This window comes from Oncorhynchus mykiss, chromosome 3 (assembly GCF_013265735.2).
Source record: "Oncorhynchus mykiss isolate Arlee chromosome 3, USDA_OmykA_1.1, whole genome shotgun sequence".
In the NCBI taxonomy this organism is placed as follows: Eukaryota; Metazoa; Chordata; class Actinopteri; order Salmoniformes; family Salmonidae; genus Oncorhynchus; species Oncorhynchus mykiss.
The window spans coordinates 59,554,991-59,581,956 of record NC_048567.1 but is presented as its reverse complement, the minus strand read 5'-3'; the positions used below and the strand labels follow the sequence as shown (position 1 = coordinate 59,581,956).

The following is a 26,966-nucleotide window of genomic DNA, read 5'->3' as shown; positions in this document are numbered from 1 at the left end:
ACAGTTAGTTCAACATCACTGTCCTGAGATGGGATGGGGCGGGGACCAGTGGTGGCTCCTGTCCAGTCCACCCCTCTAGTTGAAGGTGTGTTCCCCGCGGATGATGTGAGATGAGAATTCATAGCGGTCCTTACTGCGGTGGCCACAGATGTTGCACTCCAGTGGGTCCCTGTAACCATGACAACCCATGTGGATGGTGTACATGACGTGGTCCAGGAAGAGAATGCGGCAGTGTTCACACTGGAACACCCTCATCTTCCGCCCCTCTCGCCCAAACACACGCACTCCTTCCCGACTTATAGGCCTCTCTGCCGCCCCTCCCTGGGCCACCTCAGCCCCGCCTCGTCCCTCCTCTCTGCCGCCATATGCTGGGCTGGATCTGGGACGATGGTGGGGGTTGTTCCAGTGGTAACCCATTCTATCCTGTGGGCTGCTCCGGGCAGAGTCAGCCGAGTCCAGCCCACTGTTGCTAGGAGACTCTTTTTCCTCTTTGGTACCCTGTGGGTGGTGCTGCTTGGGTCTGGTGAGGGCAATGGGTCCGTTGGAGGAAGGATGGAAGTCAGGGGGAGGAGGGGGCAGAGGTGAAGGATGAGGTGGGGCGTCGCGGCCACCTGGTCGGTCCATACGCAGCCCTGACCCCAGAGGGTAGACGTGGTGGAAGAGGGGGTTGACCATGGGTACCACCTCGGCCATAGAAAGAGACGGCTGTGGACCGTGGGGACCATGGGGGTGGGGATGGTGGACCAGGGGTCTCAGGGAGTCAGAGCCCAGGTAAGAGATGGCGTTGTTGATAGCCTGGTCCATCATGTGAGCCTGCATCAGCTCTGCCTCCTTCTCATACTTCAGACCCATCTCATAGCTCAGCTCCGGGTAACTGTAACGCATCATCTTCTCACCTGCAGAGCACAGCTTACGTATTACCACAATGAAACTCACATATGCATAAGCTCCCCGTAAGAGAAACTGTCCGGTCGAATGACACCATTGGATAGTACCGAATACATACAACTCTAACTCTATAGAATATGAAAGAGTGCCTTAATTTTGTGTGCATGTCTAACCTTTCCAGTTTTTAATAAGATAAACACTATCAAAGTTCTCTTGTTTTTGTCTTATTGTATTTTCTCTTGTGTTGTTTAATAGTGGAAAGCCCCATCCATCTGAATGCACTGTTTAACCCCTCCAGAACAGGGAAGCGGTGAGCTGTTTTGCTCTTCTCTCGATAAGAGCTATTGCAGAGATACAGGTGTAACAAACCACAGAGTGAAAACATGTCCTCGTCTCTCTCATCCGCTCTCTGTGTCTCACTCGATCTTTTCCTCTATCTAATAGAGCAGTAAATAATAAAAACGAAATAATTGTCTTCCGCGCTAATATGCAAAAATTGGCGGTTATATGCCAACAAAATGTTTGCAACACCGAAACAATTGTTTCTTAATACAAAACCAATATATTTTTCAAATGTATGTATTAAAAAATGATCAAAATGTTAAAATGACAAATTATAAAGATTGAGAAATATTCAGAGTGGAACAACCTGATCTGAAATGTGAAATCTACATGAATAAAGTGTGCAGTATGTGAATAGCGTCTTCATTTCTGCCATTAAGTCAAGGTCATCTGTTAGATGCAAAACAACAGTATCATGTTTCAATGTACCGCTGCCCAGGCACGCAATTCAATTTCTTTTTTGCATGTATACACTCATTCTGTTGCAGTGACTGTATGTTGAACTGAACAAAACAAATAAACAGTTAAAACTGTAAACTGAATTTAATCCAACAGAACAGGTCAAATTCAATCCCAAAATGGGATTAAATAAATATCCTACTGATACCCTTAATACCATAATTATGAAAATGACAAATGAGTAATTTGTAATAATAATTATCTAAGCTACAATTAATAATTGTGAGTTAGTGATCCTTATGGTGAACACATTATGGTGCTCCCAGACAGGAAGTGATGCAATGATGCTTACCCACAAACTTCTGTGGAGTGGTACTCTTCCTCTTCCCTACATTACTCTGCAGTTTCTCAATGACAGGTGGCCGGTTTAATGTTGCCATGGCAGCGGCCTCCGCCAGGGGCCTCTGCTCTTTAGGGACCTCACCTGGGGGTCAGGGGTCAGAGCATGAGAGTGTGTGAGAGGTCTGCACCAAGGCTTGTAGGTAGTACTGTAGTACTGTAGGTGGCAGGTGTGTACAAGTAACATAAGTAGAGTTCACAGGATTCTCACACAAACCATAAAAAGGAAGGAGGAAGAGAAACTAAAATGATCTTTAATTTAACTTCATACCTAAATTATAAATTATTAAAGGTTAAAGTGCAAGGTGTAAAAAAGGTGCCAAAGAGAAAGCAAATGTTTCTGAGTCCATGCCATCAACAGAGATACCATATAGCAGGTCTCTGTACCAGAGTAGGACATTCACACTCACCTGGATAAGGCCCAGTGACGGAGGTGGGATCCATGCCAGCACTCTCAAGGTAGTTATGGCAGCGCTCTTTATGCTCCTCCAATGATGTCCTCTGTTTGTAGCTCCGCCCACAGTAGTCACACTTGTGTGGTTTACCCACTAAATTAGAGAAATGACATCAAAGGAAAAAAACTATTAATTTCATTCATTCATCAACTCACATAAACAGACCGGTAACGCAATTCTATGTGAACTCTCTAGGAGGTTTTAGTAAACACATAGAACCCGTGGAGAACACAGAAACTAGAGCAGGGCTATGAGCTCATGGAGTGATCATTTTCCATTAGTGGGATCCCACACACCATCATTGCCAACCAGACAGAGAAGGTGTGGGCAGGCGAGATATACCAAAATACTCGAATACACACATTTGCCTTTCATACGCCCTGGAACAACTGGTAAAGCCTACAACTCTTCCGGGAGCCCATCACTACTACTATGGTGCACAACTCAATTGGCTGCTGTACACAGACACAGATCCCGTAGAAGAAGGAAAATAACTAACGTCAGACCTAAACAACGTCTGTGTTTCTCCTCAGCAGCTGGAGGTGGGGAGTGATTCATGCTGCCAGTTTCATTCTGATGGAGTCTATGCTGGTGAGATTGTGCAAACCTCCTCTAGCTTTCCCCTAGAGAAGATCCATCCATTGATCCTTCCTTCCGTCCTCCCTTCCTTCCAATCTTCCACCATTCATTTATTCACTCATGAAGGAATTACTCATGAATGAATTAATACATTCATAGTGATTTGGCAACTAAAGTCTGAAACTACTGAAAAGTACTACTCAAAGTCTTCTGTAGTAGAAACAAGGCTCTGAAAGTCTTCGGGATGAGTCATCAAGGGGGAACTGTGGTCCAGATGACACCAAGCAGTGGCCCAGACACTGGCCCAAAATAGGTGTCGTTCACATGAGAAAATTTTCTCGTACCAGAGGTGACCCCAGTTACTAGAAACTACCTGACCTGTTACTATGGGAATAACATGTTTCAGTCTGACAAGTACTTTGAAAGTAAGACACAGATAGGCTTAGGTAACATTTCATTAAGTCTATGGGAATTGATTGGAAATATTGGTGAGTATGTGAACGTTTGGCTTACGTTTTTTTCAAGCTGATCTCAAATGACTGTATAGGTTACTTGTCTTAATGTAATTTTGTGGCCTGTGAATGCCAATTGGTTTAGCGCATTTGAAACTGTGGTTCATGAGTAAGCTTTATACTAGCAATGGCATTATCATTCATGTAATTTACAGGTCATGATCATCATCATTACAGAACACTTGCTTTATTTTACTTATGAGTCTCTCCATATGTAGCCTAATACAATGTCAGTGTAATTGAAAAACACCCTGAACTTTCTGTCTGCTCCAATGATATTGGCCACAGCACCTGCTAACTGTAGCCAGCCGGATGGGCAGTCACACTTTCATATTGGAATAGGCCACACACACACATTTTATGCTATTACTCATTTACGAAACCTCCAGCCATTTGCAGATGGTGGATGTATCACAAAAATCCCACTTTCAGCAGATATTCTTGAACATGCAAATAGCCTTAACTCTCTCTGCCTTCAGATACAGTCGGCTGCATCCAGTTGGGTGAGAAACAGGAACCTCTCTCAGAAACGTATTGTTGTCTCATGTAATGTCATTAGTGAGTGAGCCCATCACTCTAAGTGAGGCATCTAAAACATCTTCAGGATGAACAATTTGCAAATATTTGAACAGCAATTCAAAGAATAACTTGATATTTATATTTAACAATGTGTTTGGGAGGGGTTCAGATACAACACAGTCCATGTAGTGCCACTCTGTGTCTTGACAGGGGAAAGTATACTCTTGTCTTGCTCCTCGGATTGCACAATACATCAAAGCATTAACCTGTCGCTGTCTCTCTCTCTGTTTCTCTGTCTCTCTCCCCACTCAATCTCTCTCCCCACACCTAACCTCCCTCTCTCGTCACTCCACCTGTTTCCTGGCAGTGTGTCAGGGGGCAGGGAGAGAGAGGAGAAAGGAGGAGACGCCTTTCATCTAGAGAACGCCATTCCAACCAACTCTCTACGCCACAGAAGAGTTCCTAACATTCCTTTCAACCCTCAGGTAGTGTAGTATAGGCAGGCTGAGGGAATTCATACAGCACTACTACCTACTACAGGACTGCATAAGGAACTACGGTACACCTAAATGTGCCGTCTACACTGACTGGAGGAGGGTAAAGAATTAATTTAGCCTTACAAAACAGGAAGTGAAAATTAGAAAAAGGTCAAAAGAGAAAAAAAAGACACATGGAAAGAGTGTCTGAAAGCATTGACAGAAAAAGAGAGGGAGATACAAAGGACTCTATTTTAACAAACTTAACGCAATGGTAAATAAGAGACAATAAGGCCTCATTACCATAAAGCTGTTTATACAATAGCCTCAGTTATGAGGCTTACATCTAATTGTTGTACAAAATGAATGAGTAAAGATGATACTATTTGTGAAATGACGGATGCTATGTAATGATGTTGATGTGAGAGAATTGTATTTCTGTTTAAAGTTTCACTAAGTCATTGGCAAGCCACCAGGGGCACAGACAGGATCTGGCGTCATGAGACAGCCCTTTTCCGAATAAAACCCCCACCTGGGTTTTCTATCACCAGACCGAACTTACCTCAATTATGAGAGGGCTAAGGGTGGAGACGAGACCAGTACCTCTATCATAGAGGGAAATAAGGTTTAAGTAGATTGCTGAATCTTTGAACCATCCCACGTGATTAAACTCTTTGACAATCGATACCGACAGAATAAGAACAAGTCTTTGATATTAATTACTAGTCTGCAGCCAGGAATTTGGTATCATTGACGCGAAGACCGAAACATCTATTCATAACGACATGAATGAATGTCACTCTGAACCACCCGTTCTAACCACGACAGAGAGAGGGCGGACAAGCTCTCCAACAGAAACAAACTTTTCAACAGAGATCCCGACGACACACTGAGAGTAAATATATATATTGATTGCAATTATTCCCGAATGAGTGAGCGTTCATGTGCAAAGGATTAGCATTTCAATTGTTATAATTATCAACTCTGTCGTGTCTCCTCAGCTGACCCCCACTCCCCCTTTTGTCTAACAAGCCGCCATGCCGGTTTAGCCCACTAGGGCACACTCTCCTATTATTTCTTTGTAATCATATCTACTTTGCTTGTTTGTTATGCATTTCTGTGAGTACTTAGTTGGTAAATAAATGATTTTAAGACAATTGATGTATGGATGACTCATAGTGAAGACTGGGTTCGTGCAGATAACCAACAATTTACGATGTTTGGAATTAGACTAACGTGAGGTAAAGAATAATTCATTAATCAGAAGACTAAGTGATCAGATATTAAAATATCTGAAAGTTATATTAGGAAAATTATAACTTTGTAATTTGAATATTTTCCTTGGTGTCCCGACTCCCTAGTCAATTACAGTTCCACGATTAAGTAGTTTAATCACGTAATAATAATTACAGAGAATTTTTGATAAAGATACGTCTTCAGTTTTAATGATGCCAAAGACACAACAGCACCTAAAGGACTCTCAGACCATGGGAAACAAAATTCTCTGGTCTGATGAAACCAAGATTGAACTCTTTGGCCTGAATGCCAAGCATCACATCTGGAGGAAACCTGGCACCATCCCTACAGTGAAGCACAGTGGTGGCAGCATGATGCTGTGGTGATGTTTTTCAACGGCAGGGACTGGGAGACTAGTCAGGATTGAGGGAAAGATGAATGGAGCAAAGTATAGAGACATCCTTGATGAAAACCTGCTCCAGAGCACTCAGGACCTCAGACTGGGGAGAAGGTTCAACTTCCAACAGGACATTGACCCTAAGCCCACAGCCAAGACAAGGCATGGGTGGCTTCGGGACAAGTCTGTGAATGTTCTTGAGTGGTCCAGCCAGATCCTGGACTTGAACCCGATCGAACAACTCTGGAGAGACCTGAAAATAGCTGTGTAGTGACGCTCCCCATCCAACCTGAGAGAGCTTGAGAGGATCTGCAGAGAAGAATGGGAGAAACTCCTCAAATACAGGTGTGCTAAGCTTGTAGCGTCATACCCAAGAAGACTCAAGGCTGTAATCACTGCCAAAGGTTATTCAAGAAAGTACTGAGTAAAGGGTCTGAATGCTTATGTAAATGTGATATTTCAGTTTTTACATTTATCATTTCTAAAACCTGTGTTTGCTTTGTCATTAAGGGGTAATGTGTGTAGATTGATGAGGAAAAAACAAACAATTTCGTCAGTTTTAGAATAAGACTGTAACGTAACAAAATATGGAAAAAGTCAAGGGGTCTGAATACTTTCCGAATGCACTGTACATGTGAGTACTTCAAAGAGGACAACACTAGAGATGAGGTTATACTGTCGACTGTCCCGGATCTCAAAGAAGAGGCAGGAGAGAACACAGAGACAGAGGCCTATGACGCAGAGATAGGAAAGTGGGTTACAGTTAGAGCATGTTTCTCTGGTCGCCCCATACTGTATCTCTACAGATAACAGAGAGAGTTCCTCTCTGAGGAGACGTGAGCTGAGCAGGTTATAGGAACAGCATGTCCTGGGTGCCTAACCACAGCCCTTGTCTGTCTGCACAAAAATCCCCAGGGAGATGCATCCATCCCACAATACGAAACCCTGTCAGGTTTAGATATTTGTGGGTCTGTTGCTAAGACACAGGTCAGACCAGATCATGCTTTAAGTTACCTCGAGACAGGCCGGTTCTATAGCATCAACATATAGCATCGACTATTTTAGAAGTTATTGAAACCAGGATAAATACTAAGGAGTAACCACAGTCATAAAAAAGTTAAAGGAAGCATGGACCCAAGACAAAGGGAATAGGAAGACAAGGAGAAAAAGGAGGAAGAGGATAAGAACAAAGAGGAAGAAAGAAAAAAAGAGAGGAGGTAGAGGGGCTGACCTGAATGTGTGCGTAGGTGGCCTGTGAGTGCGTCACGACGGCGGCAGGCGTAGCTACAGAAGGGGCATTTGAAGGGCTTCTCCCCCGTGTGCAGCTTGATGTGTCTCAACAGATTGCCCTTCTGAGTGAACGACACACCACACTGGTTACACTGGAACGGCCTATCACCTGAGAGGGGCACAGGAAGTGTTACACTGGAACGACCTATCACTTGAAGGGGCACAGGAAGTGCAGGCTCTCATCTCTCACTCCCCCTTTTACATATAGCCAGAAAACACACAATACCCACAGACCACCAGCCACCTAGTCTTGAGTTTTCACTCGGCTAGTGGACCGAACAAACTTGAGAAAGACGGAAATGGAGGTTCACAGCTACTCAACAGCAATCAACACATTGCGATGGTAAAACATGGTTTGATTGGTAAAGGCAAGCAACACGCCTTAGCTGAGAACATTGTAACATCTCAAATAATGCAGAGAATATATTTATAGGAGGATTGTCAGTGGGTGGAAAAACACTAGCGTGTGGTGCCTGATGTATGCTGTGTACAATTGATTCATTTGAACTACAGCCTACTGCTACTACAGTAATAGTGTCTGGAGTGTGGTGAGATGAGGTGTTAGATCTCCACCCTAATAGCTCTGCTCTGGGTCTCTTCTACAGCTCCCTCTCGCACCACAAAGTAGGTGTAGAAATACAGTGAGTTTTCATCCTTCACCAGGCGCGTAGGGCTGTATGTGTTCTACACACAGATACACAAACACCACCAACACCACTAAGTTGGTATAAGTTAATAAGGTTTAGTGTGGCCATCAAAGTCTCTTCAGATAGTAAATGGTTAAGACTTAAGGAGTCTTACAGTGTGTCTTATAATCTTCCATTATGTTAAAGTGCTGTACATCTTTAATACCAGCTTTACCATGGAAGTATGTTTGTCTGTATCTACGCAAAACGTTTGCCCAGTTCACCAGTAAACTACAGTAGTCTCGATGATCATCTCGATGATCATCTCTTGATCTGCGGCCGAACGTTTGGAAAAGTGAAATGTGATCCTAAATCTGCGAAGACCAAGGCACAGTAATGGCGTCAGTTAAGGGCTCGGGAACAGGTTGTGGAGGATTCCTGGGATGTTATCCATGAAAATCATTCCAAGGCTAAACTATTGTATTCTACAAAACAGCAAAGCTCTCTAGCTCCACACCCGTAGAAACAATTTCTGACTCACAGAATAAAATAAAAAAAACATAGGATGAGTGACGTACAATTGCTTGAGTCTGTAAAATTCATATCTCATAGGGAGCTACAACGTGAAGGTTAATTTATTCATAATTTACTAACGTATAACTAATGTTTTTTTGCAGTTTGCTAGATGTTAATGGTAAAACATTGACAATCCTTAGATACATCAGAGAGTATTGAGTCATTGTTGTTCAATATAAAGTACATTAGGTTAGGGCAATATACTGTGAAAGGGACATAAGGGGTAGCAACTTTAGAGAAACATTTACCATTGGGCAGCCGAGTTTCTGGGTCACATGACCCATCTGACCCAGGGACCCCATCCTGTAGGTTGTTTGGGCTGTCAATTATGGGCTCTTCCAATCCCGATTCCTCTTTCCCACTTTGTCCCATATCCTCAGCTGTGGTCCTCCTGTGCCTTTCATCTTCTGTCTCTTCTTCTTGTTTGATGGTGTGTTCTGGAAGAGACAGGTATGACCAATCCAATTACAGTTTTTCAGACAATCACATGACAATCACATGACATGGCTTTAGTGGATGATCCTTGTTCTTCCAGTAAGAGGTGCAGTGGCTCTAGGTTACGAGTCTAACCTTGTAAATCTGTTTCTCTTTGAATGTAAACATCCACTGATTGGAACAAGTTCATCAAATCTGCATGTTATTTCCCCTGGAGAAATAAGTAATATAATGATGCTCAACATAAATTGCCAAAGTTAATGCTAACCCCTAGAGGCAGGGACTCATCAAATCTGACAAAAAAAATGGTTAGTTATTGTTAATTATATGCAATTATTTTGTATTTAACCAGGCAAGTCAGTTAAGAACAAATTCTTATTTACAGTGACGGCCTGCCCCGGCCAAACCCTGAACATTAGAGATTTGTGGAGGGAGAGCTGAGAAACAGAATGGTCTAGTTCCACTCAGTCCTTGGCAAGGCTGGGGTCAATTCTAATTGAAGGCAGTCAAGTAAACTTAAATAACAATTCAAAATTGAATAGAAAAATTGTATCTATTTTCAATGACTTCTCAATAAACTGAGAAGTAGAAGCTATTTTTTTCTTCTCCATTTTATTTCAATTTAAAATCACTTCCTGAATTGACTGCCTTTAATTCGAATTGACCCCAGCCCTGGTCCCTGGGGAGGAGGAGGAGGAGAGGAAGAGCGGAGTGCTGCGGACAGGTGCTGTTTAGCCCCTGTGGGTTTCGATTTGACTGGCGCTGGGAGACTGGCTGGATGGCTTGATGGGGGGGGGGGGGGGGGGGGGGGGGGGGAATTCTGGCTGACTAAAGGCACAAAGGCCTCAACTCTACTGGGTTGGCCACTAGACTCTCAGTATCCCTCATCCGACATTATAGGGAGACACAGACACACAAATATGGCCCAGATACATACTCCTCCAGTCTGGCTTTAGTAACTTTTGACTCTTGAGTCATTAGGGACACACACACATAGCCATAGAATAATTAGAGATCGTCCTCTCCCACACAACTTTTGAAGGTACAATATGCAGAAATTGTACTGGCATTTACTGGTTGCTTAAATTCAAATAGTTTTCCTAATTTCAGTTTGTTTCACAAAACAAGCAATCTATTGTGTAGAGAATCATTGTACCATCTGAAGTATATTTTCAATAACCAAAATGATTGTATTTTCAGCAGTTTAAAGCTGGTGTATAAAACTGAAAGTAAAAGACACAAAAATAAATCTTAAGAACGGGACGCATAGAAACAGCACACATAGAACATATCTACTGCTTCTTAGACTTACGTTCAATGGAAATGACAGATCTATCTCACGTTTCTATGTGAATTTGTTCGGTTTACCCAAAAAGTTGTATCTTGCAGCTTTAAGATTCTGGTATGCTTAGCATATACGTTGGGACCTTAATCTTGAACATTTGGAATTTGTTTTTTTATTAGGATCCCCATTAAGTGTTGCAGAAGCAGCAGCTACTGTACTTTTCGTGGGTTCCACACAAAACATAAAGTATGGCAAAATACATAACTCTATTAGACAAGAACAGAAACACACATGTTAAATAAGAACAATAGAACACATTGTTTTCCTGTACTGCATATACATACAACATATTCATATACAGCATATACAGTACATACAAGTTTTTAGGTCATACAAAGTCAGAGGCATCATACCGTGAGAAGGAGACTTCTTGCATTCCTCTACAGTAGTCTGAAGGAAAACCTGATACGGATGTTAATCATAACCATCCAGTCAAGCCTGTTTGTGATTTGTGACTGAAACCATAATCATAGCGTAGGTACGGAAGGAGCCAGAGCAATAACCCCAAACCTCTCACATCCATATAATCCATCCCCTGACCGTCCCTTCAGGCTCCTAGGCTCCGTTAAAGGGGATTTTGGCAATAAGGCCACTTACAGTTTCTACGTCCCGAGAGTCAGATGAAGTTGTGAGTACCATGTTTATGTTTGCATCCAGTATGAAGGAAGTTAAAGGTTGTTTTGTGAGCCAATGCTAACTAGCTTAGCGCAAAAACTTGAAGTCTTCCTTCATACTAGACCAGGCACTTGCACAGATGGAGCCCTAGGTGTGCTGGAGCACCTGCCCCTTTGCCGAACAGTTTGGGCAACACGTAAATATGACCCCTCTATGGAAAGATGAGACTCTCACGAACACGTACATGTTTTTCTCTAGGACTCCCACAAGTTTCCCAAGACTTGTCTGAAGGTAGCCTGATACCAGTTCAAATGTTGGTGCCTAAAATAAGGGGTTGGATATGTTTAAAAATATATATATAAATAAGTTCACGATCTTTCCTATATCTCTCAGACACAAACTTCCTTTCGATTTTTTTCCTGTTTTTCCATGTATGAATCTGTTATTCAACGTGTTTCTATGAGCTAATTGCAATAAGACCAAACTCAATATTTCATCCAATATTTATTTTATATTCAAGTGGAGTGTGGCGATAGCTAGGGTTGACAACAACTTTTACTATGGTGATTGCTATAGGGTTGACACTAAGTCATGGGGATTGCTATAGGGTTGACACTAAGTCATGGGGATTGCTATAGGGTTGACACTAAGTCATGGGGATTACTATAGGGTTGACACTAAGTCATGGGGATTGCTATAGGGTTGACACTAAGTCATGGGGATTGCTATAGGGTTGACACTAAGTCATGGGGATTGCTATAGGGTTGACACTAAGTCATGGGGATTGCTATAGGGTTGACACTAAGTCATGGGGATTGCTATAGGGTTGACACTAAGTCATGGGGATTGCTATAGGGTTGACACTAAGTCATGGGGATTGCTATAGGGTTGACACTAAGTCATGGGGATTGCTATAGGGTTGACACTAAGTCATGGGGATTGCTATAGGGTTGACACTAAGTCATGGGGATTACTATAGGGTTGACACTAAGTCATGGGGATTGCTATAAGGGTTGACACTAAGTCATGGGGATTGCTATAGGGTTGACACTAAGTCATGGGGATTACTATAGGGTTGACACTAAGTCATGGGGATTGCTATAGGGTTGACACTAAGTCATGGGGATTGCTATAGGGTTGACACTAAGTCATGGGGATTGCTATAGGGTTGACACTAAGTCATGGGGATTGCTATAGGGTTGACACTAAGTCATGGGGATTGCTATAGGGTTGACACTAAGTCATGGGGATTGCTATAGGGTTGACACTAAGTCATGGGGATTGCTATAGGGTTGACACTAAGTCATGGGGATTGCTATAGGGTTGACACTAAGTCATGGGGATTGCTATAGGGTTGACACTAAGTCATGGGGATTGCTATAGGGTTGACACTAAGTCATGGGGATTACTATAGGGTTGACACTAAGTCATGGGGATTGCTATAAGGGTTGACACTAAGTCATGGGGATTGCTATAGGGTTGACACTAAGTCATGGGGATTACTATAGGGTTGACACTAAGTCATGGGGATTGCTATAGGGTTGACACTAAGTCATGGGGATTGCTATAGGGTTGACACTAAGTCATGGGGATTGCTATAGGGTTGACACTAAGTCATGGGGATTGCTATAGGGTTGATACTAAGTCATGGGGATTGCTATAGGGTTGACACTAAGTCATGGGGATTACTATAGGGTTGACACTAAGTCATGGGGATTGCTATAGGGTTGATACTAAGTCATGGGGATTGCTATAGGGTTGACACTAAGTCATGGGGATTGCTATAGGGTTGACACTAAGTCATGGGGATTGCTATAGGGTTGACACTAAGTCATGGGGATTGCTATAGGGTTGACACTAAGTCATGGGGATTGCTATAGGGTTGACACTAAGTCATGGGGATTGCTATAGGGTTGACACTAAGTCATGGGGATTGCTATAGGGTTGACACTAAGTCATGGGGATTGCTATAGGGTTGACACTAAGTCATGGGGATTGCTATAGGGTTGACACTAAGTCATGGGGATTACTATAGGGTTGACACTAAGTCATGGGGATTGCTATAAGGGTTGACACTAAGTCATGGGGATTGCTATAGGGTTGACACTAAGTCATGGGGATTACTATAGGGTTGACACTAAGTCATGGGGATTGCTATAGGGTTGACACTAAGTCATGGGGATTGCTATAGGGTTGACACTAAGTCATGGGGATTGCTATAGGGTTGACACTAAGTCATGGGGATTGCTATAGGGTTGACACTAAGTCATGGGGATTGCTATAGGGTTGACACTAAGTCATGGGGATTGCTATAGGGTTGATACTAAGTCATGGGGATTGCTATAGGGTTGACACTAAGTCATGGGGATTACTATAGGGTTGACACTAAGTCATGGGGATTGCTATAGGGTTGATACTAAGTCATGGGGATTGCTATAGGGTTGACACTAAGTCATGGGGATTGCTATAGGGTTGACACTAAGTCATGGGGATTGCTATAGGGTTGACACTAAGTCATGGGGATTGCTATAGGGTTGACACTAAGTCATGGGGATTGCTATAGGGTTGACACTAAGTCATGGGGATTGCTATAGGGTTGACACTAAGTCATGGGGATTGCTATAGGGTTGACACTAAGTCATGGGGATTGCTATAGGGTTGACACTAAGTCATGGGGATTACTATAGGGTTGACACTAAGTCATGGGGATTGCTATAAGGGTTGACACTAAGTCATGGGGATTGCTATAGGGTTGACACTAAGTCATGGGGATTACTATAGGGTTGACACTAAGTCATGGGGATTGCTATAGGGTTGACACTAAGTCATGGGGATTGCTATAGGGTTGACACTAAGTCATGGGGATTGCTATAGGGTTGACACTAAGTCATGGGGATTGCTATAGGGTTGATACTAAGTCATGGGGATTGCTATAGGGTTGACACTAAGTCATGGGGATTACTATAGGGCTGACACTAAGTCATGGGGATTGCTATAGGGTTGATACTAAGTCATGGGGATTGCTATAGGGTTGACACTAAGTCATGGGGATTGCTATAAGGGTTGACACTAAGTCATGGGGATTGCTATAGGGTTGACACTAAGTCATGGGGATTGCTATAGGGTTGACACTAAGTCATGGGGATTGCTATAGGGTTGATACTAAGTCATGGGGATTGCTATAGGGTTGAGACTAAGTCATGGGGATTGCTATAGGGTTGACACTAAGTCATGGGGATTGCTATAGGGTTGACACTAAGTCATGGGGATTGCTATAGGGTTGACACTAAATCATGGGGATTGCTATAGGGTTGACACTAAGTCATGGGGATTACTATAGGGTTGACACTAAGTCATGGGGATTGCTATAGGGTTGACACTAAGTCATGGGGATTGCTATAGGGTTGACACTAAGTCATGGGGATTACTATAAGGGTTGACACTAAGTCATGGGGATTGCTATAGGGTTGACACTAAGTCATGGGGATTGCTATAGGGTTGACACTAAGTCATGGGGATTGCTATAGGGTTGATACTAAGTCATGGGGATTGCTATAGGGTTGACACTAAGTCATGGGGATTGCTATAGGTTTGACACTAAGTCATGGGGATTGCTATAGGGTTGACACTAAGTCATGGGGATTGCTATAGGGTTGACACTAAGTCATGGGGATTGCTATAGGTTTTAACACTAAGTCATGGGGATTACTATAGGGTTGACACTAAGTCATGGGGATTGCTATAGGGTTGACACTAAGTCATGGGGATTGCTATAGGGTTGATACTAAGTCATGGGGATTGCTATAGGGTTGACACTAAGTCATGGGGATTGCTATAGGGTTGACACTAAGTCATGGGGATTGCTATAGGGTTGACACTAAGTCATGGGGATTGCTATAGGGTTGACACTAAGTCATGGGGATTGCTATAGGTTTGACACTAAGTCATGGGGATTACTATAGGGTTGACACTAAGTCATGGGGATTGCTATAGAGTTGACACTAAGTCATGGGGATTGCTATAGGGTTGACACTAAGTCATGGGGATTACTATAAGGGTTGACACTAAGTCATGGGGATTACTATAGGGTTGATACTAAGTCATGGGGATTGCTATAGGGTTGATACTAAGTCATGGGGATTGCTATAAGGGTTGACACTAAGTCATGGGGATTACTATAAGGGTTGACACTAAGTCATGGGGATTGCTATAAGGGTTGACACTAAGTCATGGGGATTGCTATAGGGTTGACACTAAGTCATGGGGATTGCTATAGGGTTGACACTAAGTCATGGGGATTGCTATAGGGTTGACACTAAGTCATGGGGATTGCTATAGGGTTGACACTAAGTCATGGGGATTGCTATAGGGTTGACACTAAGTCATGGGGATTGCTATAGGGTTGACACTAAGTCATGGGGATTGCTATAAGGGTTGACACTAAGTCATGGAGATTGCTATAGGGTTGACACTAAGTCATGGGGATTGCTATAGGGTTGACACTAAGTCATGGGGATTGCTATAGGGTTGACACTAAGTCATGGGGATTGCTATAGGGTTGACACTAAGTCATGGGGATTGCTATAGGGTTGACACTAAGTCATGGGGATTGCTATAGGGTTGACACTAAGTCATGGGGATTGCTATAGGGTTGACACTAAGTCATGGGGATTGCTATAAGGGTTGACACTAAGTCATGGAGATTGCTATAGGGTTGACACTAAGTCATGGGGATTGCTATAGGGTTGACACTAAGTCATGGGGATTGCTATAGGGTTGACACTAAGTCATGGGGATTGCTATAGGGTTGACACTAAGTCATGGGGATTACTATAAGGCTTGACACTAAGTAATGGTGACTGTTATAGGATTGACACTAAGTCACACTATCCACTCCACTGAGGTGATGTGATTGACAACTTCCATCTATCTTCCAACACAGACCAAATAGAATTCTGGAGTCCTGCTATTGTCAGCAATGACATGGCAATCTCTGTAACAACATGGCAGTATTTTCTTAAGCAATATTTCCCCTTTTATCTCTTAGCCTTGTGTGAACTGAAAGAGCTCCTCTTTTACTAACAGCATGACATTGAATTTATCCTCCAGAGCAGTATCCTGGCAACACGGAGCTAGCAGATCTAGGGGTATTGTAGGTGGGGTATACACATTGAAGAGCTCGCCACTCTCTGTCGAAGCTGGCTGAACTTGAGATGGTTGCTGCGACAACAGCATTTTATAGAACCCAGATAAATAAAATATAAAGAAACTCCCGAAGCATGACGGGTCATGTTACCAAGGAGGAGAAACTACAGTAGGTATCCAAGCTAAGTGAAACGTGCTATCATAAGCTAATCTGAGTAAGGATACCTGTCCCATACCTGGCTGTGTATTGAACACCTCATAGTTTACATTACTCTAGGGTCAGAGATCAAGAAGATCAAGAAGAGCCACCCATAAGATATTTTGCTAGTGGAACTGTAGAGGTATTTTGCTGAAGTGAATGAAAAAATAATTGTAAATGCTATACCATATTAATAGCTTGATTCTAAACACAGGTGTATAGGCAAACATGTTTTGTAGTTTTGTACACACTGACACAACTGATTAATTTCAGTGTTGTGTTACAACAGCGGTGTCATGGCGTAGTGGTGTTAGGCAACCTCTGTGTCGGGATGACACAAGCTGTATCTGTGAGAGTCTCTCTCCCTCTGACACAGATATAGGACCAGGCTACTAATACTGGGGGATGCTGCGGGAAACAACTTCCCTTTTCTGGTTCAGCCACCTCATGGTGACATGTCTGAAGACAATGAGAAGAATGTAACCATGTCTCAGCTCTTCCTATTTCTGTTAATTTAAGGGAAGGGAACTACACAAGACCCTTCAGATAAGACATACATTTCTGATGACCCTTTGATAAAATAAAATGTGATGTGTGTGTGTGTGTGTGTGTGTGTGTGTGTGTTAGTGTGTGTGTGTGTGTGTGTGTGTGTGTGTGTGTGTGTGTGTGTGTGTGTGTGTGTGTGTGTGTGTGTGTGTGTGTGTGTGTGTGTGTGTGTGTGTGTGTGTGCGTGTGTGTGTATCCACTCACCAGTCGGTGAATAAGGACCCTGGGGCTGCTGTGCATTGGGTGTGTTTGCCGACAGGTCCACCAACATTCTAGAGTTCTCTGTCTTCCTGGGAGAGCAGTCTCCATTACCTGGGTGACAGACAACAAGAGAGCTGGGAACATCGCATTGCGCAGCATTGCACTGCACTGAACAGCATACAGATATAGTACATACTGTACATACAAACTCCATCTCTCCAAATGTAATGGCATCCTCACATAAATGCTTTGAGAGGTGTCAATTGTAGCAATCCCACCATCTAAAAAAAAAGTGTAAAAATGTCTGATGATACCCAGAGATACTTAGCCAGGGGATAATTTAATGCTGTATTTCACACGTCTAATTCATAACAGGAAATCATTCTGAACCACTTTCAGTAGCAAACAGATTCTCTGTGGATGATCTGCCAACCAGACCCAGCACTTGCTTGCTTAGCTTCTAGGTGCTAGCCAGTACGGTACCAGAGTGCAAGGTGGTATGGCTGCTGTCTGCTGGCTACTTTTTCTGTCAGCCTCGTGTCCTCTCCATACAGATCAGATCAGATTGCGGCCTGTCAGCACCCTCCCTGACACAGGCAGTGCTATGGGATAGCTATAGCTGTGTGTCCTGTCCTGTCCACTCAGAAGGAGAGCTGTACAATCCCTTATCCGGTTACAGCCTGGCCCCAGCACAGCCTCTCAGACAATACAGCAGCAGCAACACCCACAGCACCCCCACTGACCCAGGTGTCAAATCCCACAGGAGCCAGACCACAGCATAGACAACACTGTACCAGCTAGCACCTGGGAGTATTTTGTTAATATAGGTTTACAGGAAAGTAGATGAAAATAACAGTCTAACAGTAAATCTTCGCCAAAGCTTCTCTCATGGAAGCTAAAATAAAATGCTTGTATTTTATGTGGTGTTACATTGTTGTGATTGGCTGCTGCTGGGTGAGACACACTGGGAGTTGTGGTCCATGGCCATGATGACACAATCCCTGGGTCTGGTCTCCGATTACACGCCACGCTGGGGTTGGATGAAATCTCAGGTGACTGACGGGTGGCTATCCAATGGCAGTGGTGTCTGTTGTAGAGATAGGGGTGGCCCAGATTTGTTATGAAGAATTTTCCATTACTGTGCTAAGTGTTGATGCCTTGACGGCTGCCTAGCAGCTCTGTAGGGCCTCTCAGGTCAGGTAAAGGCTCAGTCTATCTCAAAGGTGGTGTGTACTCGTAGCACCTGAATGTTGATGTTCATATGGTTTATGTACTTGTAATTATTACTGAAACCCTTAAAGGCATTTCGCTGAAACTGGTTTCAAAGACGAACTGTGGTAGGCCTTCATATATACAGCTTGCTAACCCTAGTAAACTCTTTTACACCTTCTCCTCCCTCCTTAATCCTCCCCCTCCCTCCTTCCTCTCTGTGGACAACTTTGTCAACCACTTTAAAAAGAAGATTGACGACATCCGCTCTTCATTCACTCAGCTTATTGAGTCCACTGGTCGCACTCACACAGCAATACTCTACGCTTTGACCTCTTTCTCCCCTCTCTCTACAGATGAAATCCTGCTACTAGTGAGGTCAGGCCACCCAACAACCTGCCCGCTTGACCCTATTCCCTCCTCCCTTATCCAGACAATCTCTGGAAACCTTCTCCCATTCCTCACTTCCCTCATCAACACATCCTTGACCACTGTCGCACCCCTCCTCAAGAAACCAACACTTGATCCCTCTATCATCAAAAACTACAGACTGGTATTACTTCTTTATTTTCTTTCCAAAACACTTGAGCGTGCTGTCTCTGACCAACTCTCTCCCTATCGCTCTCAGAACGATCTTCTTAACCCTAACCAGTCAGTCTTCAAGACAGGTCACTCAACCAAAACTGATCTTCTCTGTCACGGAGGCTCTCCACACAGCCAAAGCTGAATCTCTCTCCTCTGTTCTCATTTTTCTAGATCTATCCGCTGCCTTCGAAACCGTGAACCATCAGATCCTTGGCAGTCTACTCCTACCAGGTGATGTGGAGAGGATCTGTATCTCTCACTACTCACTACTCTCACTACTGGTGTCCCCCAGGGCTCGCTTCCAAGCCCTCTCCTCTTCTCTCTATAAACCAAGTCACTCGGCTCCGTCATATCCTCACATGTTCTCTCCTATCATTGCTATGCGGATGGCAGTCAACTTCTTTTCTCTTTCCCCTTCTGACATCGAGGTGGTGATAAGCATCTCTGCACCACCTCAATCGCAATCTCAACAAGACGGAGCTGATCTTCCTCCTGGGGAAGGCCTGCCCTCTCCAAGACCTCGCCATCGCGGTTGACAACTCTACGCTGTCCCTCTTCCAGAGTGCAAAGAACCTTGGCATGACCCTGGACTACACCCTGTCGTTCTCTGCAAACATCAAAAGAGCTCACGTTCACTACAATACCATGGTTCTTGCCTATGGAGCAGCAAGATGAACTGCCACTCCATACCTTCAGGCTCTGCTCAAGGGAGGGCAACTCCAACAGTCCAGTCCAAACTTTTCTCTGTCTTGGGACCCCAAGGACATCAGATACCCTGCCCCTCTTCTGAAAACTTCTGAAACCCTACATCTTCAAAGAGTATCTTAAATAATCCCACAGCACCCCCCATCGCACCCCTTCCTCACACCTCCCCCACCAAAAATACTTAAATAAATAATAATAATAAATAAAGTATTTAGTGAACTAACACTCACACTTGGCTCTGAAATTTTTTTTTGTTTTTTTGTACTTTTACTCCTTTTTCTCCCCAATTTTGTGAAGTCCAATTGCTAGTTACAGTCTTGTCCCATCGCTGCAACTCCCCTAAGGACTCGGGAGAGATGAAGGTCGAGAGCCATGCGTCAGCCAAACCACGACCCTGGCAAGCCGCACTGCTTCTTGACACACTGCTGCCTTAACCTGGAAGCCAGCTGCACCCAATGTGTCGGAGGAAACATTGTCCAACTGGCGACCGAAGTCAGTTTGCAGGCACCCGGCCCGCCACAAGAAGTCCCTAGAGTGTGATGGAACAAGGAAATCCCGGCCGGCCAAACCCTCCCCTAACCCGGACAATGCTGGGCCAATTGTGCCCCGCCTCATGGGTCTCCCGGTCACGATCCCGGTTCTGTGACGCCTAAAGCACAGCGATGCAGTTCCTTACACCACTGCGTGACTCGGGAGGCAGATATCTACATTATTGACAAAAAATTTACTTACTATGACTGCGATATGTGGTTGTCCCACCTAGCTATCTTAATATGAATGCACTAACTGTAAGTTGCTCTGGATAGGAGCGTCTGGTAAATGACTCAAATGTAAATGTAATGGTTTGATACAGTCATATGTGTTCACTCAAACACACTCACTTGTTTATCATCTGCCATTCCTCATACAATAGTTAAAATTGCAGCTCGCTGCCCCCAAAGTGATGCATGCTGGAACCCGTGGGCCAGGTTGAGGAGACAGAGTATGGCCACATCAGCGACTGAGGCCAACAGCACACACACACACACGCACACACACACAGTCTGCTAAGTCAGAATCAGAGCTTTGATTCACACCACTTGTTAGCTGACTCAATACTGTATTTACCACCACACCATGGCCCAGATGACTTGTATAGACAGTGGAGGCTTCACTGGAAGAAGACAATGTATGTAACGCATCAGATATGGATTGTTCCATGTGTTGGCGTTGCCAAAAGGAAAATAAAATGTATGAAAATGACAAAAGAGAGAACAAGAAATCATGATATAGGCTACCGCGTATATGATTTATCTTATCAGACATGTTAGTTACTGCAGGTTGTCTCATGAAGTGAGATTGAGAACATGTGTTAAACTATCAGCAACAAGTGGTTGGCTGGTTATAAAAATGCCATCATTTCTGAGTGGGAGGACTATAATGAGCCAAAGAAATAGGAATGACACAAAGTAAGAACGATCAAGGGTTGGAACTGTGCAGGATTTCTCCCCCCGGATGACAGATGAACTATGTTGTGGCTTGTTGGAAACACACAGGCTGGAGCAAGGATCTGGTTTTTCCTGTCAAACTCTCAACCTGTGAGAGATCTCATTCACCAACTTGCCTATGAACATGTTAGTGGAGATATGGCAGTATACTTCCAACGTTAACCAAAATAGATATGTATCAGCAATGTGAATGAAAGCAGAAGGCACTATATCCTACTTCATCCTACTTTTTTCCTTCACACTATAACGTTCATGTTTTTGACCACTCATCCCAAACCTATTACCAACAAACACAAGAAGTAGTTGTCAAACTCCAGATTGTCAGTATGTTCTATAAGTGGGAATCTGTGAAGGGGAATGTAAAGAGGAGGGAAGTACCACTGTATACCTGGTACAGAACCACCCTACTAATGATAAGACATCTCTAGGAGAGCGAAGTTGGCAGGATCGTTTTACAGGATCAGAACACATGTGGCTTGTGAAGGAGAAGGAGGGTGGGAGAGGAGAGGGGATACCTCCTTCTCCTAGCAGGACTGTCCGCCCCTGCTCCTACACCTGGTCCATCTGCCCAGTATCCCTGTAGGCCTCTCTTCAGGGAACCAGAACAATTAAAAATGTACCATTTCTATGGATACGGACGGATAGGCTACAAACTTGATTAGAAAGACCAGCTTGTATAAAAGCATAAAATGTCAATTGAGAGACACATTCAGCATCTGCAATGTGGAACAGGATCTCGCTAACACAACTTTTCAAAAGTTTTAAGAATTAGAATAGGTCAGGAGGCTTCAGGTTAGCGAGTGATTGAAGAGTTGACTTACTTGCAGAATATCCATCAGTTGCCTCTGTTTCCATAGTTGGTGGAGAGCTTTGGGTATCAAAAGAAACAATAAATTAGAAGAGCACCTGAGCTGAACCACAATGCTTACTCACTGGGCACACAGAGGTGGAATCAACTTTGTTTCCACATCATTTCAATTCAATTAAGTTGAACCAATTTGGAATAGATGTAGATTTGACGTCTGTGCCCAGTGGGCACTCTCTTCCAAACCTCTTCTAAATCCTTATGAAATTAGCCATATTAGACTGTTTGGTTGGAGCGATTTATTTTTTACGCGATCATTGTACGTTTAGGCAACACTTCATAATACATTTAATTAATAAGCCATTATGAACGATAATAAATATTTATAAATGCTAAAATAGCCAAATTAGAGGATATTTTGATTTTGAAAAAGGCAAGGATTAATTTGAGATATTTCACTAATATATTACAATAAAGGTTGAGTGAAAATACATTAAACTTATTATGACTGATGCAATTATATGATGTGTAAAAATGATAGTGTTCAAATAAAACTGAAGCCGAAAAGTTCACACACCCAGTTTATTGTCTCGCAACATAAAACTCTATTGTTCAACTTCCCAAAAAGCTGCTGAAGGGCTGGTGGGTTGTAAAATAGAGCCTTTGAATAGAATGAAGTGGCTCATTGAAAGTTGCACTGTTAGAGAAGTAACACACATATTCAGCTAAAACTATAATATGGGCTATACATGTACATGGAGTGAGAACACACATTGCAGTTCTAGTAGTTTCACGTCCTCTAACAAAGGCCTTAAGCTAAAAATAAATGTGTCTGAGAGAACAGTAGTGAGGTGCAAACAAACCCCCACTGGCTAACCTAATGTCTGCTATCAGTATCAACGGAAATGTTGTAGACATGTATTATCTGTTCGTGGTTCAGATGAAATTGTGTAGTATTGATGTTTGATGCACAAGATAATTATGACCCACAAGAAGAGTACAGCTTCATAGTATGACCCCACAAGAGGAGATGTCCTCATAGTATGACCCACAAGGGGGCTAAGCCCTCATAGTTCAGTTAAAAAAAACAAAAACAGAAACCCAGAGTTGAGGACAGACCAAGCAAAACATTTTCTACTAGGAACTAGAATACAGATGTCAACATTTTGGCAAATGTCTTGTAAATGATTACCACTTCTTTCTACATACAATACAATACAAATCACACAAGACATATTCATAATCAGTCAATAAATAATTGCATGCACTTAGATTTTCCCTAATAATTGACTCTTCAATCATTTGGATATCTATTAGCCTACAATGCAAACGATTCATACATAAGACTAAGAGCCGTGATATGTTTATATTTTTAAGAGTATTTCCTCTCGAATTTATAGTCAGTCATTCATGGGTAGACTAGGCTATTCAAATAAATAAATACAAAACAGTTATTTTAGTGATAAGCAACCTAAGTTATTTGATTAATTCAATCAATATAATTTACCTTTATAATTTTGACAATTGAAATTAGAAGTGCTTCATTTGCAATAAACGGAAAGCCCATAAGAAGTATTTTCACCAGCTTTCCGCGCCTCGGTGGTGGACACCTGTCTCTACAAACGCTCCGCCGTGCACGTGTTTAGGCTAACTGACAGCCAACGATCTCCCTTCAGTTTAAGCAAAACTATATGGCTAGATTTTTTTCTCTCATTTATATGATATGAATCAAGGCATTGGATTGACACAATCGGCCCTCCCCTGATATTGTATGACATGAGCAATCAAATGGGATATACTGTTAATGTATCTATCAATCGCTCCTAAACAGTACGCAGAAGGAGCATCGTCGAAGTTGATATATTGCGTCCAGATAAGACAATTATGAAAAGTTATTATAAACGTATTACAAAGTTACATAACGTTGTCTTGTAAGGATTGTAGCCTAATCGTTTTCAGTGCATTATAATGTGTAGGATGCCTGTAACTTGATACATTGACAAAATGTTTGATTGGGCATTCATTACCTTTTGTGTCTCCCCTGTTCAAGTGATAATCAGTGATCTTCGTCAGCGGAAGCTGCACCTCTTAAAATTCAAATGCAAATGCTCAGTAGCCTAATATGTTTTTGATCGACAAAAAAATGAGGGGAAACTCTCCTCGAAAAAAGTGGGATGCCCCCCAAAAAAACTTCAGTTGAGTATAACACTGTCCTGTCCCGCATACAACCTGAATAAAGATTAGGAACAGAGCAGCGCACTCCTCAATAAGTAGCTTTGGTGGTTACTTCCTCTGTGCTGAACTAAACTGTCAACTTTTCCACCTCAAACGTGACCCCCGCACACACCTTCCCTGTATCCTACAGTGTTCTATGAAGTAAACCTTCATAAGCCTAAATATGGACACGTCAACATTTATAGACTGTGTATCACTGGATGTTGTTTTTACTACAGCAGCAATGAGGTCGAAGACTCAACTTGTTTTTAGACTAAATTAAATAAAGAACGAGAGGATAGAACTGGATCCACCGGTTCCTAAGGAATTAGCCATAGAAAAATGAGTAAGGAGACGCCTATTTTAAACCGAGGGGGGCTAAAGAATCAGAAAAGCATACGTAGTATATTCAAAAGGTATTGTATGAAATCAAGAGTGAGTGAGTAGGCAGTCCTTGAGAGATATGCCAGATAACATGCTGTCTCATACTAACCTGTCAAAATATTCACAGCTGCAGCTAGAAATACATTTCAGTAGAGACAGAACGTCTCATCAACTATAGTGCCCATTCAGTCTAATTCAAAAAGGTTACATAAGATGATAGAGTGTCTCTCTTGGCATTGCTGTTTGGGGAAAAAAAAAACATTTCGAATGGTGTCATAGAGACTTCGCAGAACCCCCCACTCCTGCATCAACAGGTATCGGATCACGGTTGAGTCGCGAGCCGTCTGGCTTTCTTACGTGAGACCCACCTGTCTCGCTGGATGTCGTGGAGACAGCACCACGCATCGCATTGTCTGGATGAATCAATGGTCGGATATTGAGCGTTTATCCACGGGCATATGTCATTAAAGCAGAGTAACCGTTATCCTTGTAAACTAAATATCATCACTGAGTTGCATTGTTTTTCTTTCTTTCTTTCTTTACTTTATAAACGCAGGAGATTGAATAATCCAATCACCTATGCTCAGAAATTAGGACTAGCCTACACATTTCACCCATTGGAATATCTTTCTTGGATCACACTGTAATATAATATAGTAGTGGCGCAGGCAGCAACAGTTAATCCGCCGATACTTCCTCCATATTAGAAAGCAAAACAGACGGGTCGGCGAGTGTCTATTCTGGGAACTTGGTCTAACACAGAGAAACGGATCTGTCTCTCTGACTGCCCGTCTGTGTTCGGCAATCGATTACAGGACTTCACAGCCTGTTTCTTTGGCATATAACATATTGACATTACATTTAGCTATAATAACACTAATACATTTAGATTCGGAGTAAATGGTGAAAACAATGATAGAATAGGATACAATAGGATGATAATAATAATAATAGGAGGATAATAAAGTGATACTGCTAATTAATAATTACAGTAGATACAATTCTTATAATAATATGAACTGTATTGGCCTATTAAACTGTTACTAAAAAGTGCATATCAACTAAGCCGATGGGCTATAAAGTAGGCTGTGACTTAAAATCAATATTTTGATACAACATGAACATATATTAATAACACTTAATTATTGTCATCTATATTATTATTATTGTTATTATTATTGTTGTTATTATTATTATTATAGGGGGGATTCGAGTTATTTTCAGATTTTTGACAGCACATTTGCCTGCGTATTGCCTAAGAGTTCTAAATAATAAAAACCATGGACAAAAGCAAAAATACATTATATACAGTGCCTTCAGAAAGTGTTCAGACCCCTTGACTTTTTCCACATTGTGTTACTTTACAGCCTTATTCTAGAATTTACTAAATTGCCCCCCCCCCCCCCCCTTCATACACACAATACCCTATAATGACAATGTAAAAACAAGATTTAAGGGATTTATGCTAATTTATATTTAAAAAAATGTCATATTTACATAAGTATTCAGACCCTTTACTCAGTACTTTGTTGAATCACCTTTGGCGTCGATTACAGCATCAATTCTTCTTGGGTATGACACTACACGCTTGGCATACCTGTATTTGGGGAGTTTCTCCCATTCTTCTCAAGCACTGTCAGGTTGGATAGGGAGTGTCAATGCACAGCTATTTTCAGGTCTCTCCAGAGATGTTAGATCGGGTTCAAGCCCAGAATCTGGCTTGGCCATTCAAGGACATTCAGACACTTGTTGCCAAACCACGCCTGCATTGTCTTGGCTGTGTGCTTAGGGTCGTTGTCCTGTTGGAAGGTGAACCTTTACCTCAGTCTGAGGTCCTGAGCTTTCTGGAGCAGGTTTTCATCAAGGTTCTCTCTATACTTTGCTCCGGTCGTCTTTGCCTCGTTCCTGACTTGTCTCCCAGTCTCTGCTACCACGTGCTTCACCATAGGGATGGTGCCAGGTTTTCTCCAGAAGTGAAGTTTGGAATTCAGGCCAAGGAGTTCAGTCTTGGTTTCATCAGACAAGAGAATTGTGTTTCTCATGGTCTGTCATGTGCCTTTTACTGAGGAGTGGCTTCAGTCTGGCCACTCTACCATAAAGGCCTGATTGGTGGAATGCTGCAGAGATTGTAGTCCTTCTGGAAGGTTCTCCCATCTCCACAGAGGAACAGGAAAACTCTGCCAGAGTGACCATCGGGTTCTTGGTCACCTCCCTGACCAAGGCCCTTTCCCCCCGATTGATCGGTTTGGCTGGGCGGCCAGCTCTAGGAAAAGTCTTGGTGGTTCCAAACTTCTTCCATTTAAGAATGATGGAGCCCACTGTGTTCTTGGGGACCTTCAATGCTGCAGAATTTTTGTTGGTACCCTTCTCCAGAACTGTGCCTCAACACAATCCTGT

The 26,966-nt window shown here is 42.8% G+C and overlaps 1 protein-coding gene across 3 annotated transcripts; it reads right to left on the bottom strand.

Annotated features, from left to right (window-relative positions):
* Positions 1 to 25,279, bottom strand: ikzf2 (IKAROS family zinc finger 2). Of its 3 annotated transcripts, XM_021597497.2 has the most exons (9): positions 23,999 to 24,889; positions 21,988 to 22,034; positions 18,111 to 18,267; positions 17,184 to 17,291; positions 8,943 to 9,131; positions 7,434 to 7,601; positions 2,439 to 2,576; positions 1,982 to 2,113; positions 1 to 896 (listed from the first exon to the last, which is right to left on the bottom strand). In XM_021597497.2, the coding sequence occupies exons 3-9, from the start codon at positions 18,166 to 18,168 to the stop codon at positions 76 to 78; spliced, it is 1,614 nt and encodes a 537-aa protein (XP_021453172.2). In that variant the 5' UTR covers positions 18,169 to 18,267; positions 21,988 to 22,034; positions 23,999 to 24,889; the 3' UTR covers positions 1 to 75. The 3 variants fall into 3 exon arrangements, with proteins under 3 accessions (XP_021453172.2, XP_021453174.2, XP_021453173.2); XM_021597499.2 differs by lacking the exons at positions 18,111 to 18,267; positions 23,999 to 24,889 and adding an exon at positions 24,938 to 25,279; XM_021597498.2 differs by lacking the exon at positions 18,111 to 18,267 and having other exon boundaries at positions 23,999 to 24,885.
* Between the last annotated feature and the right edge of the window lie 1,687 nt (positions 25,280 to 26,966).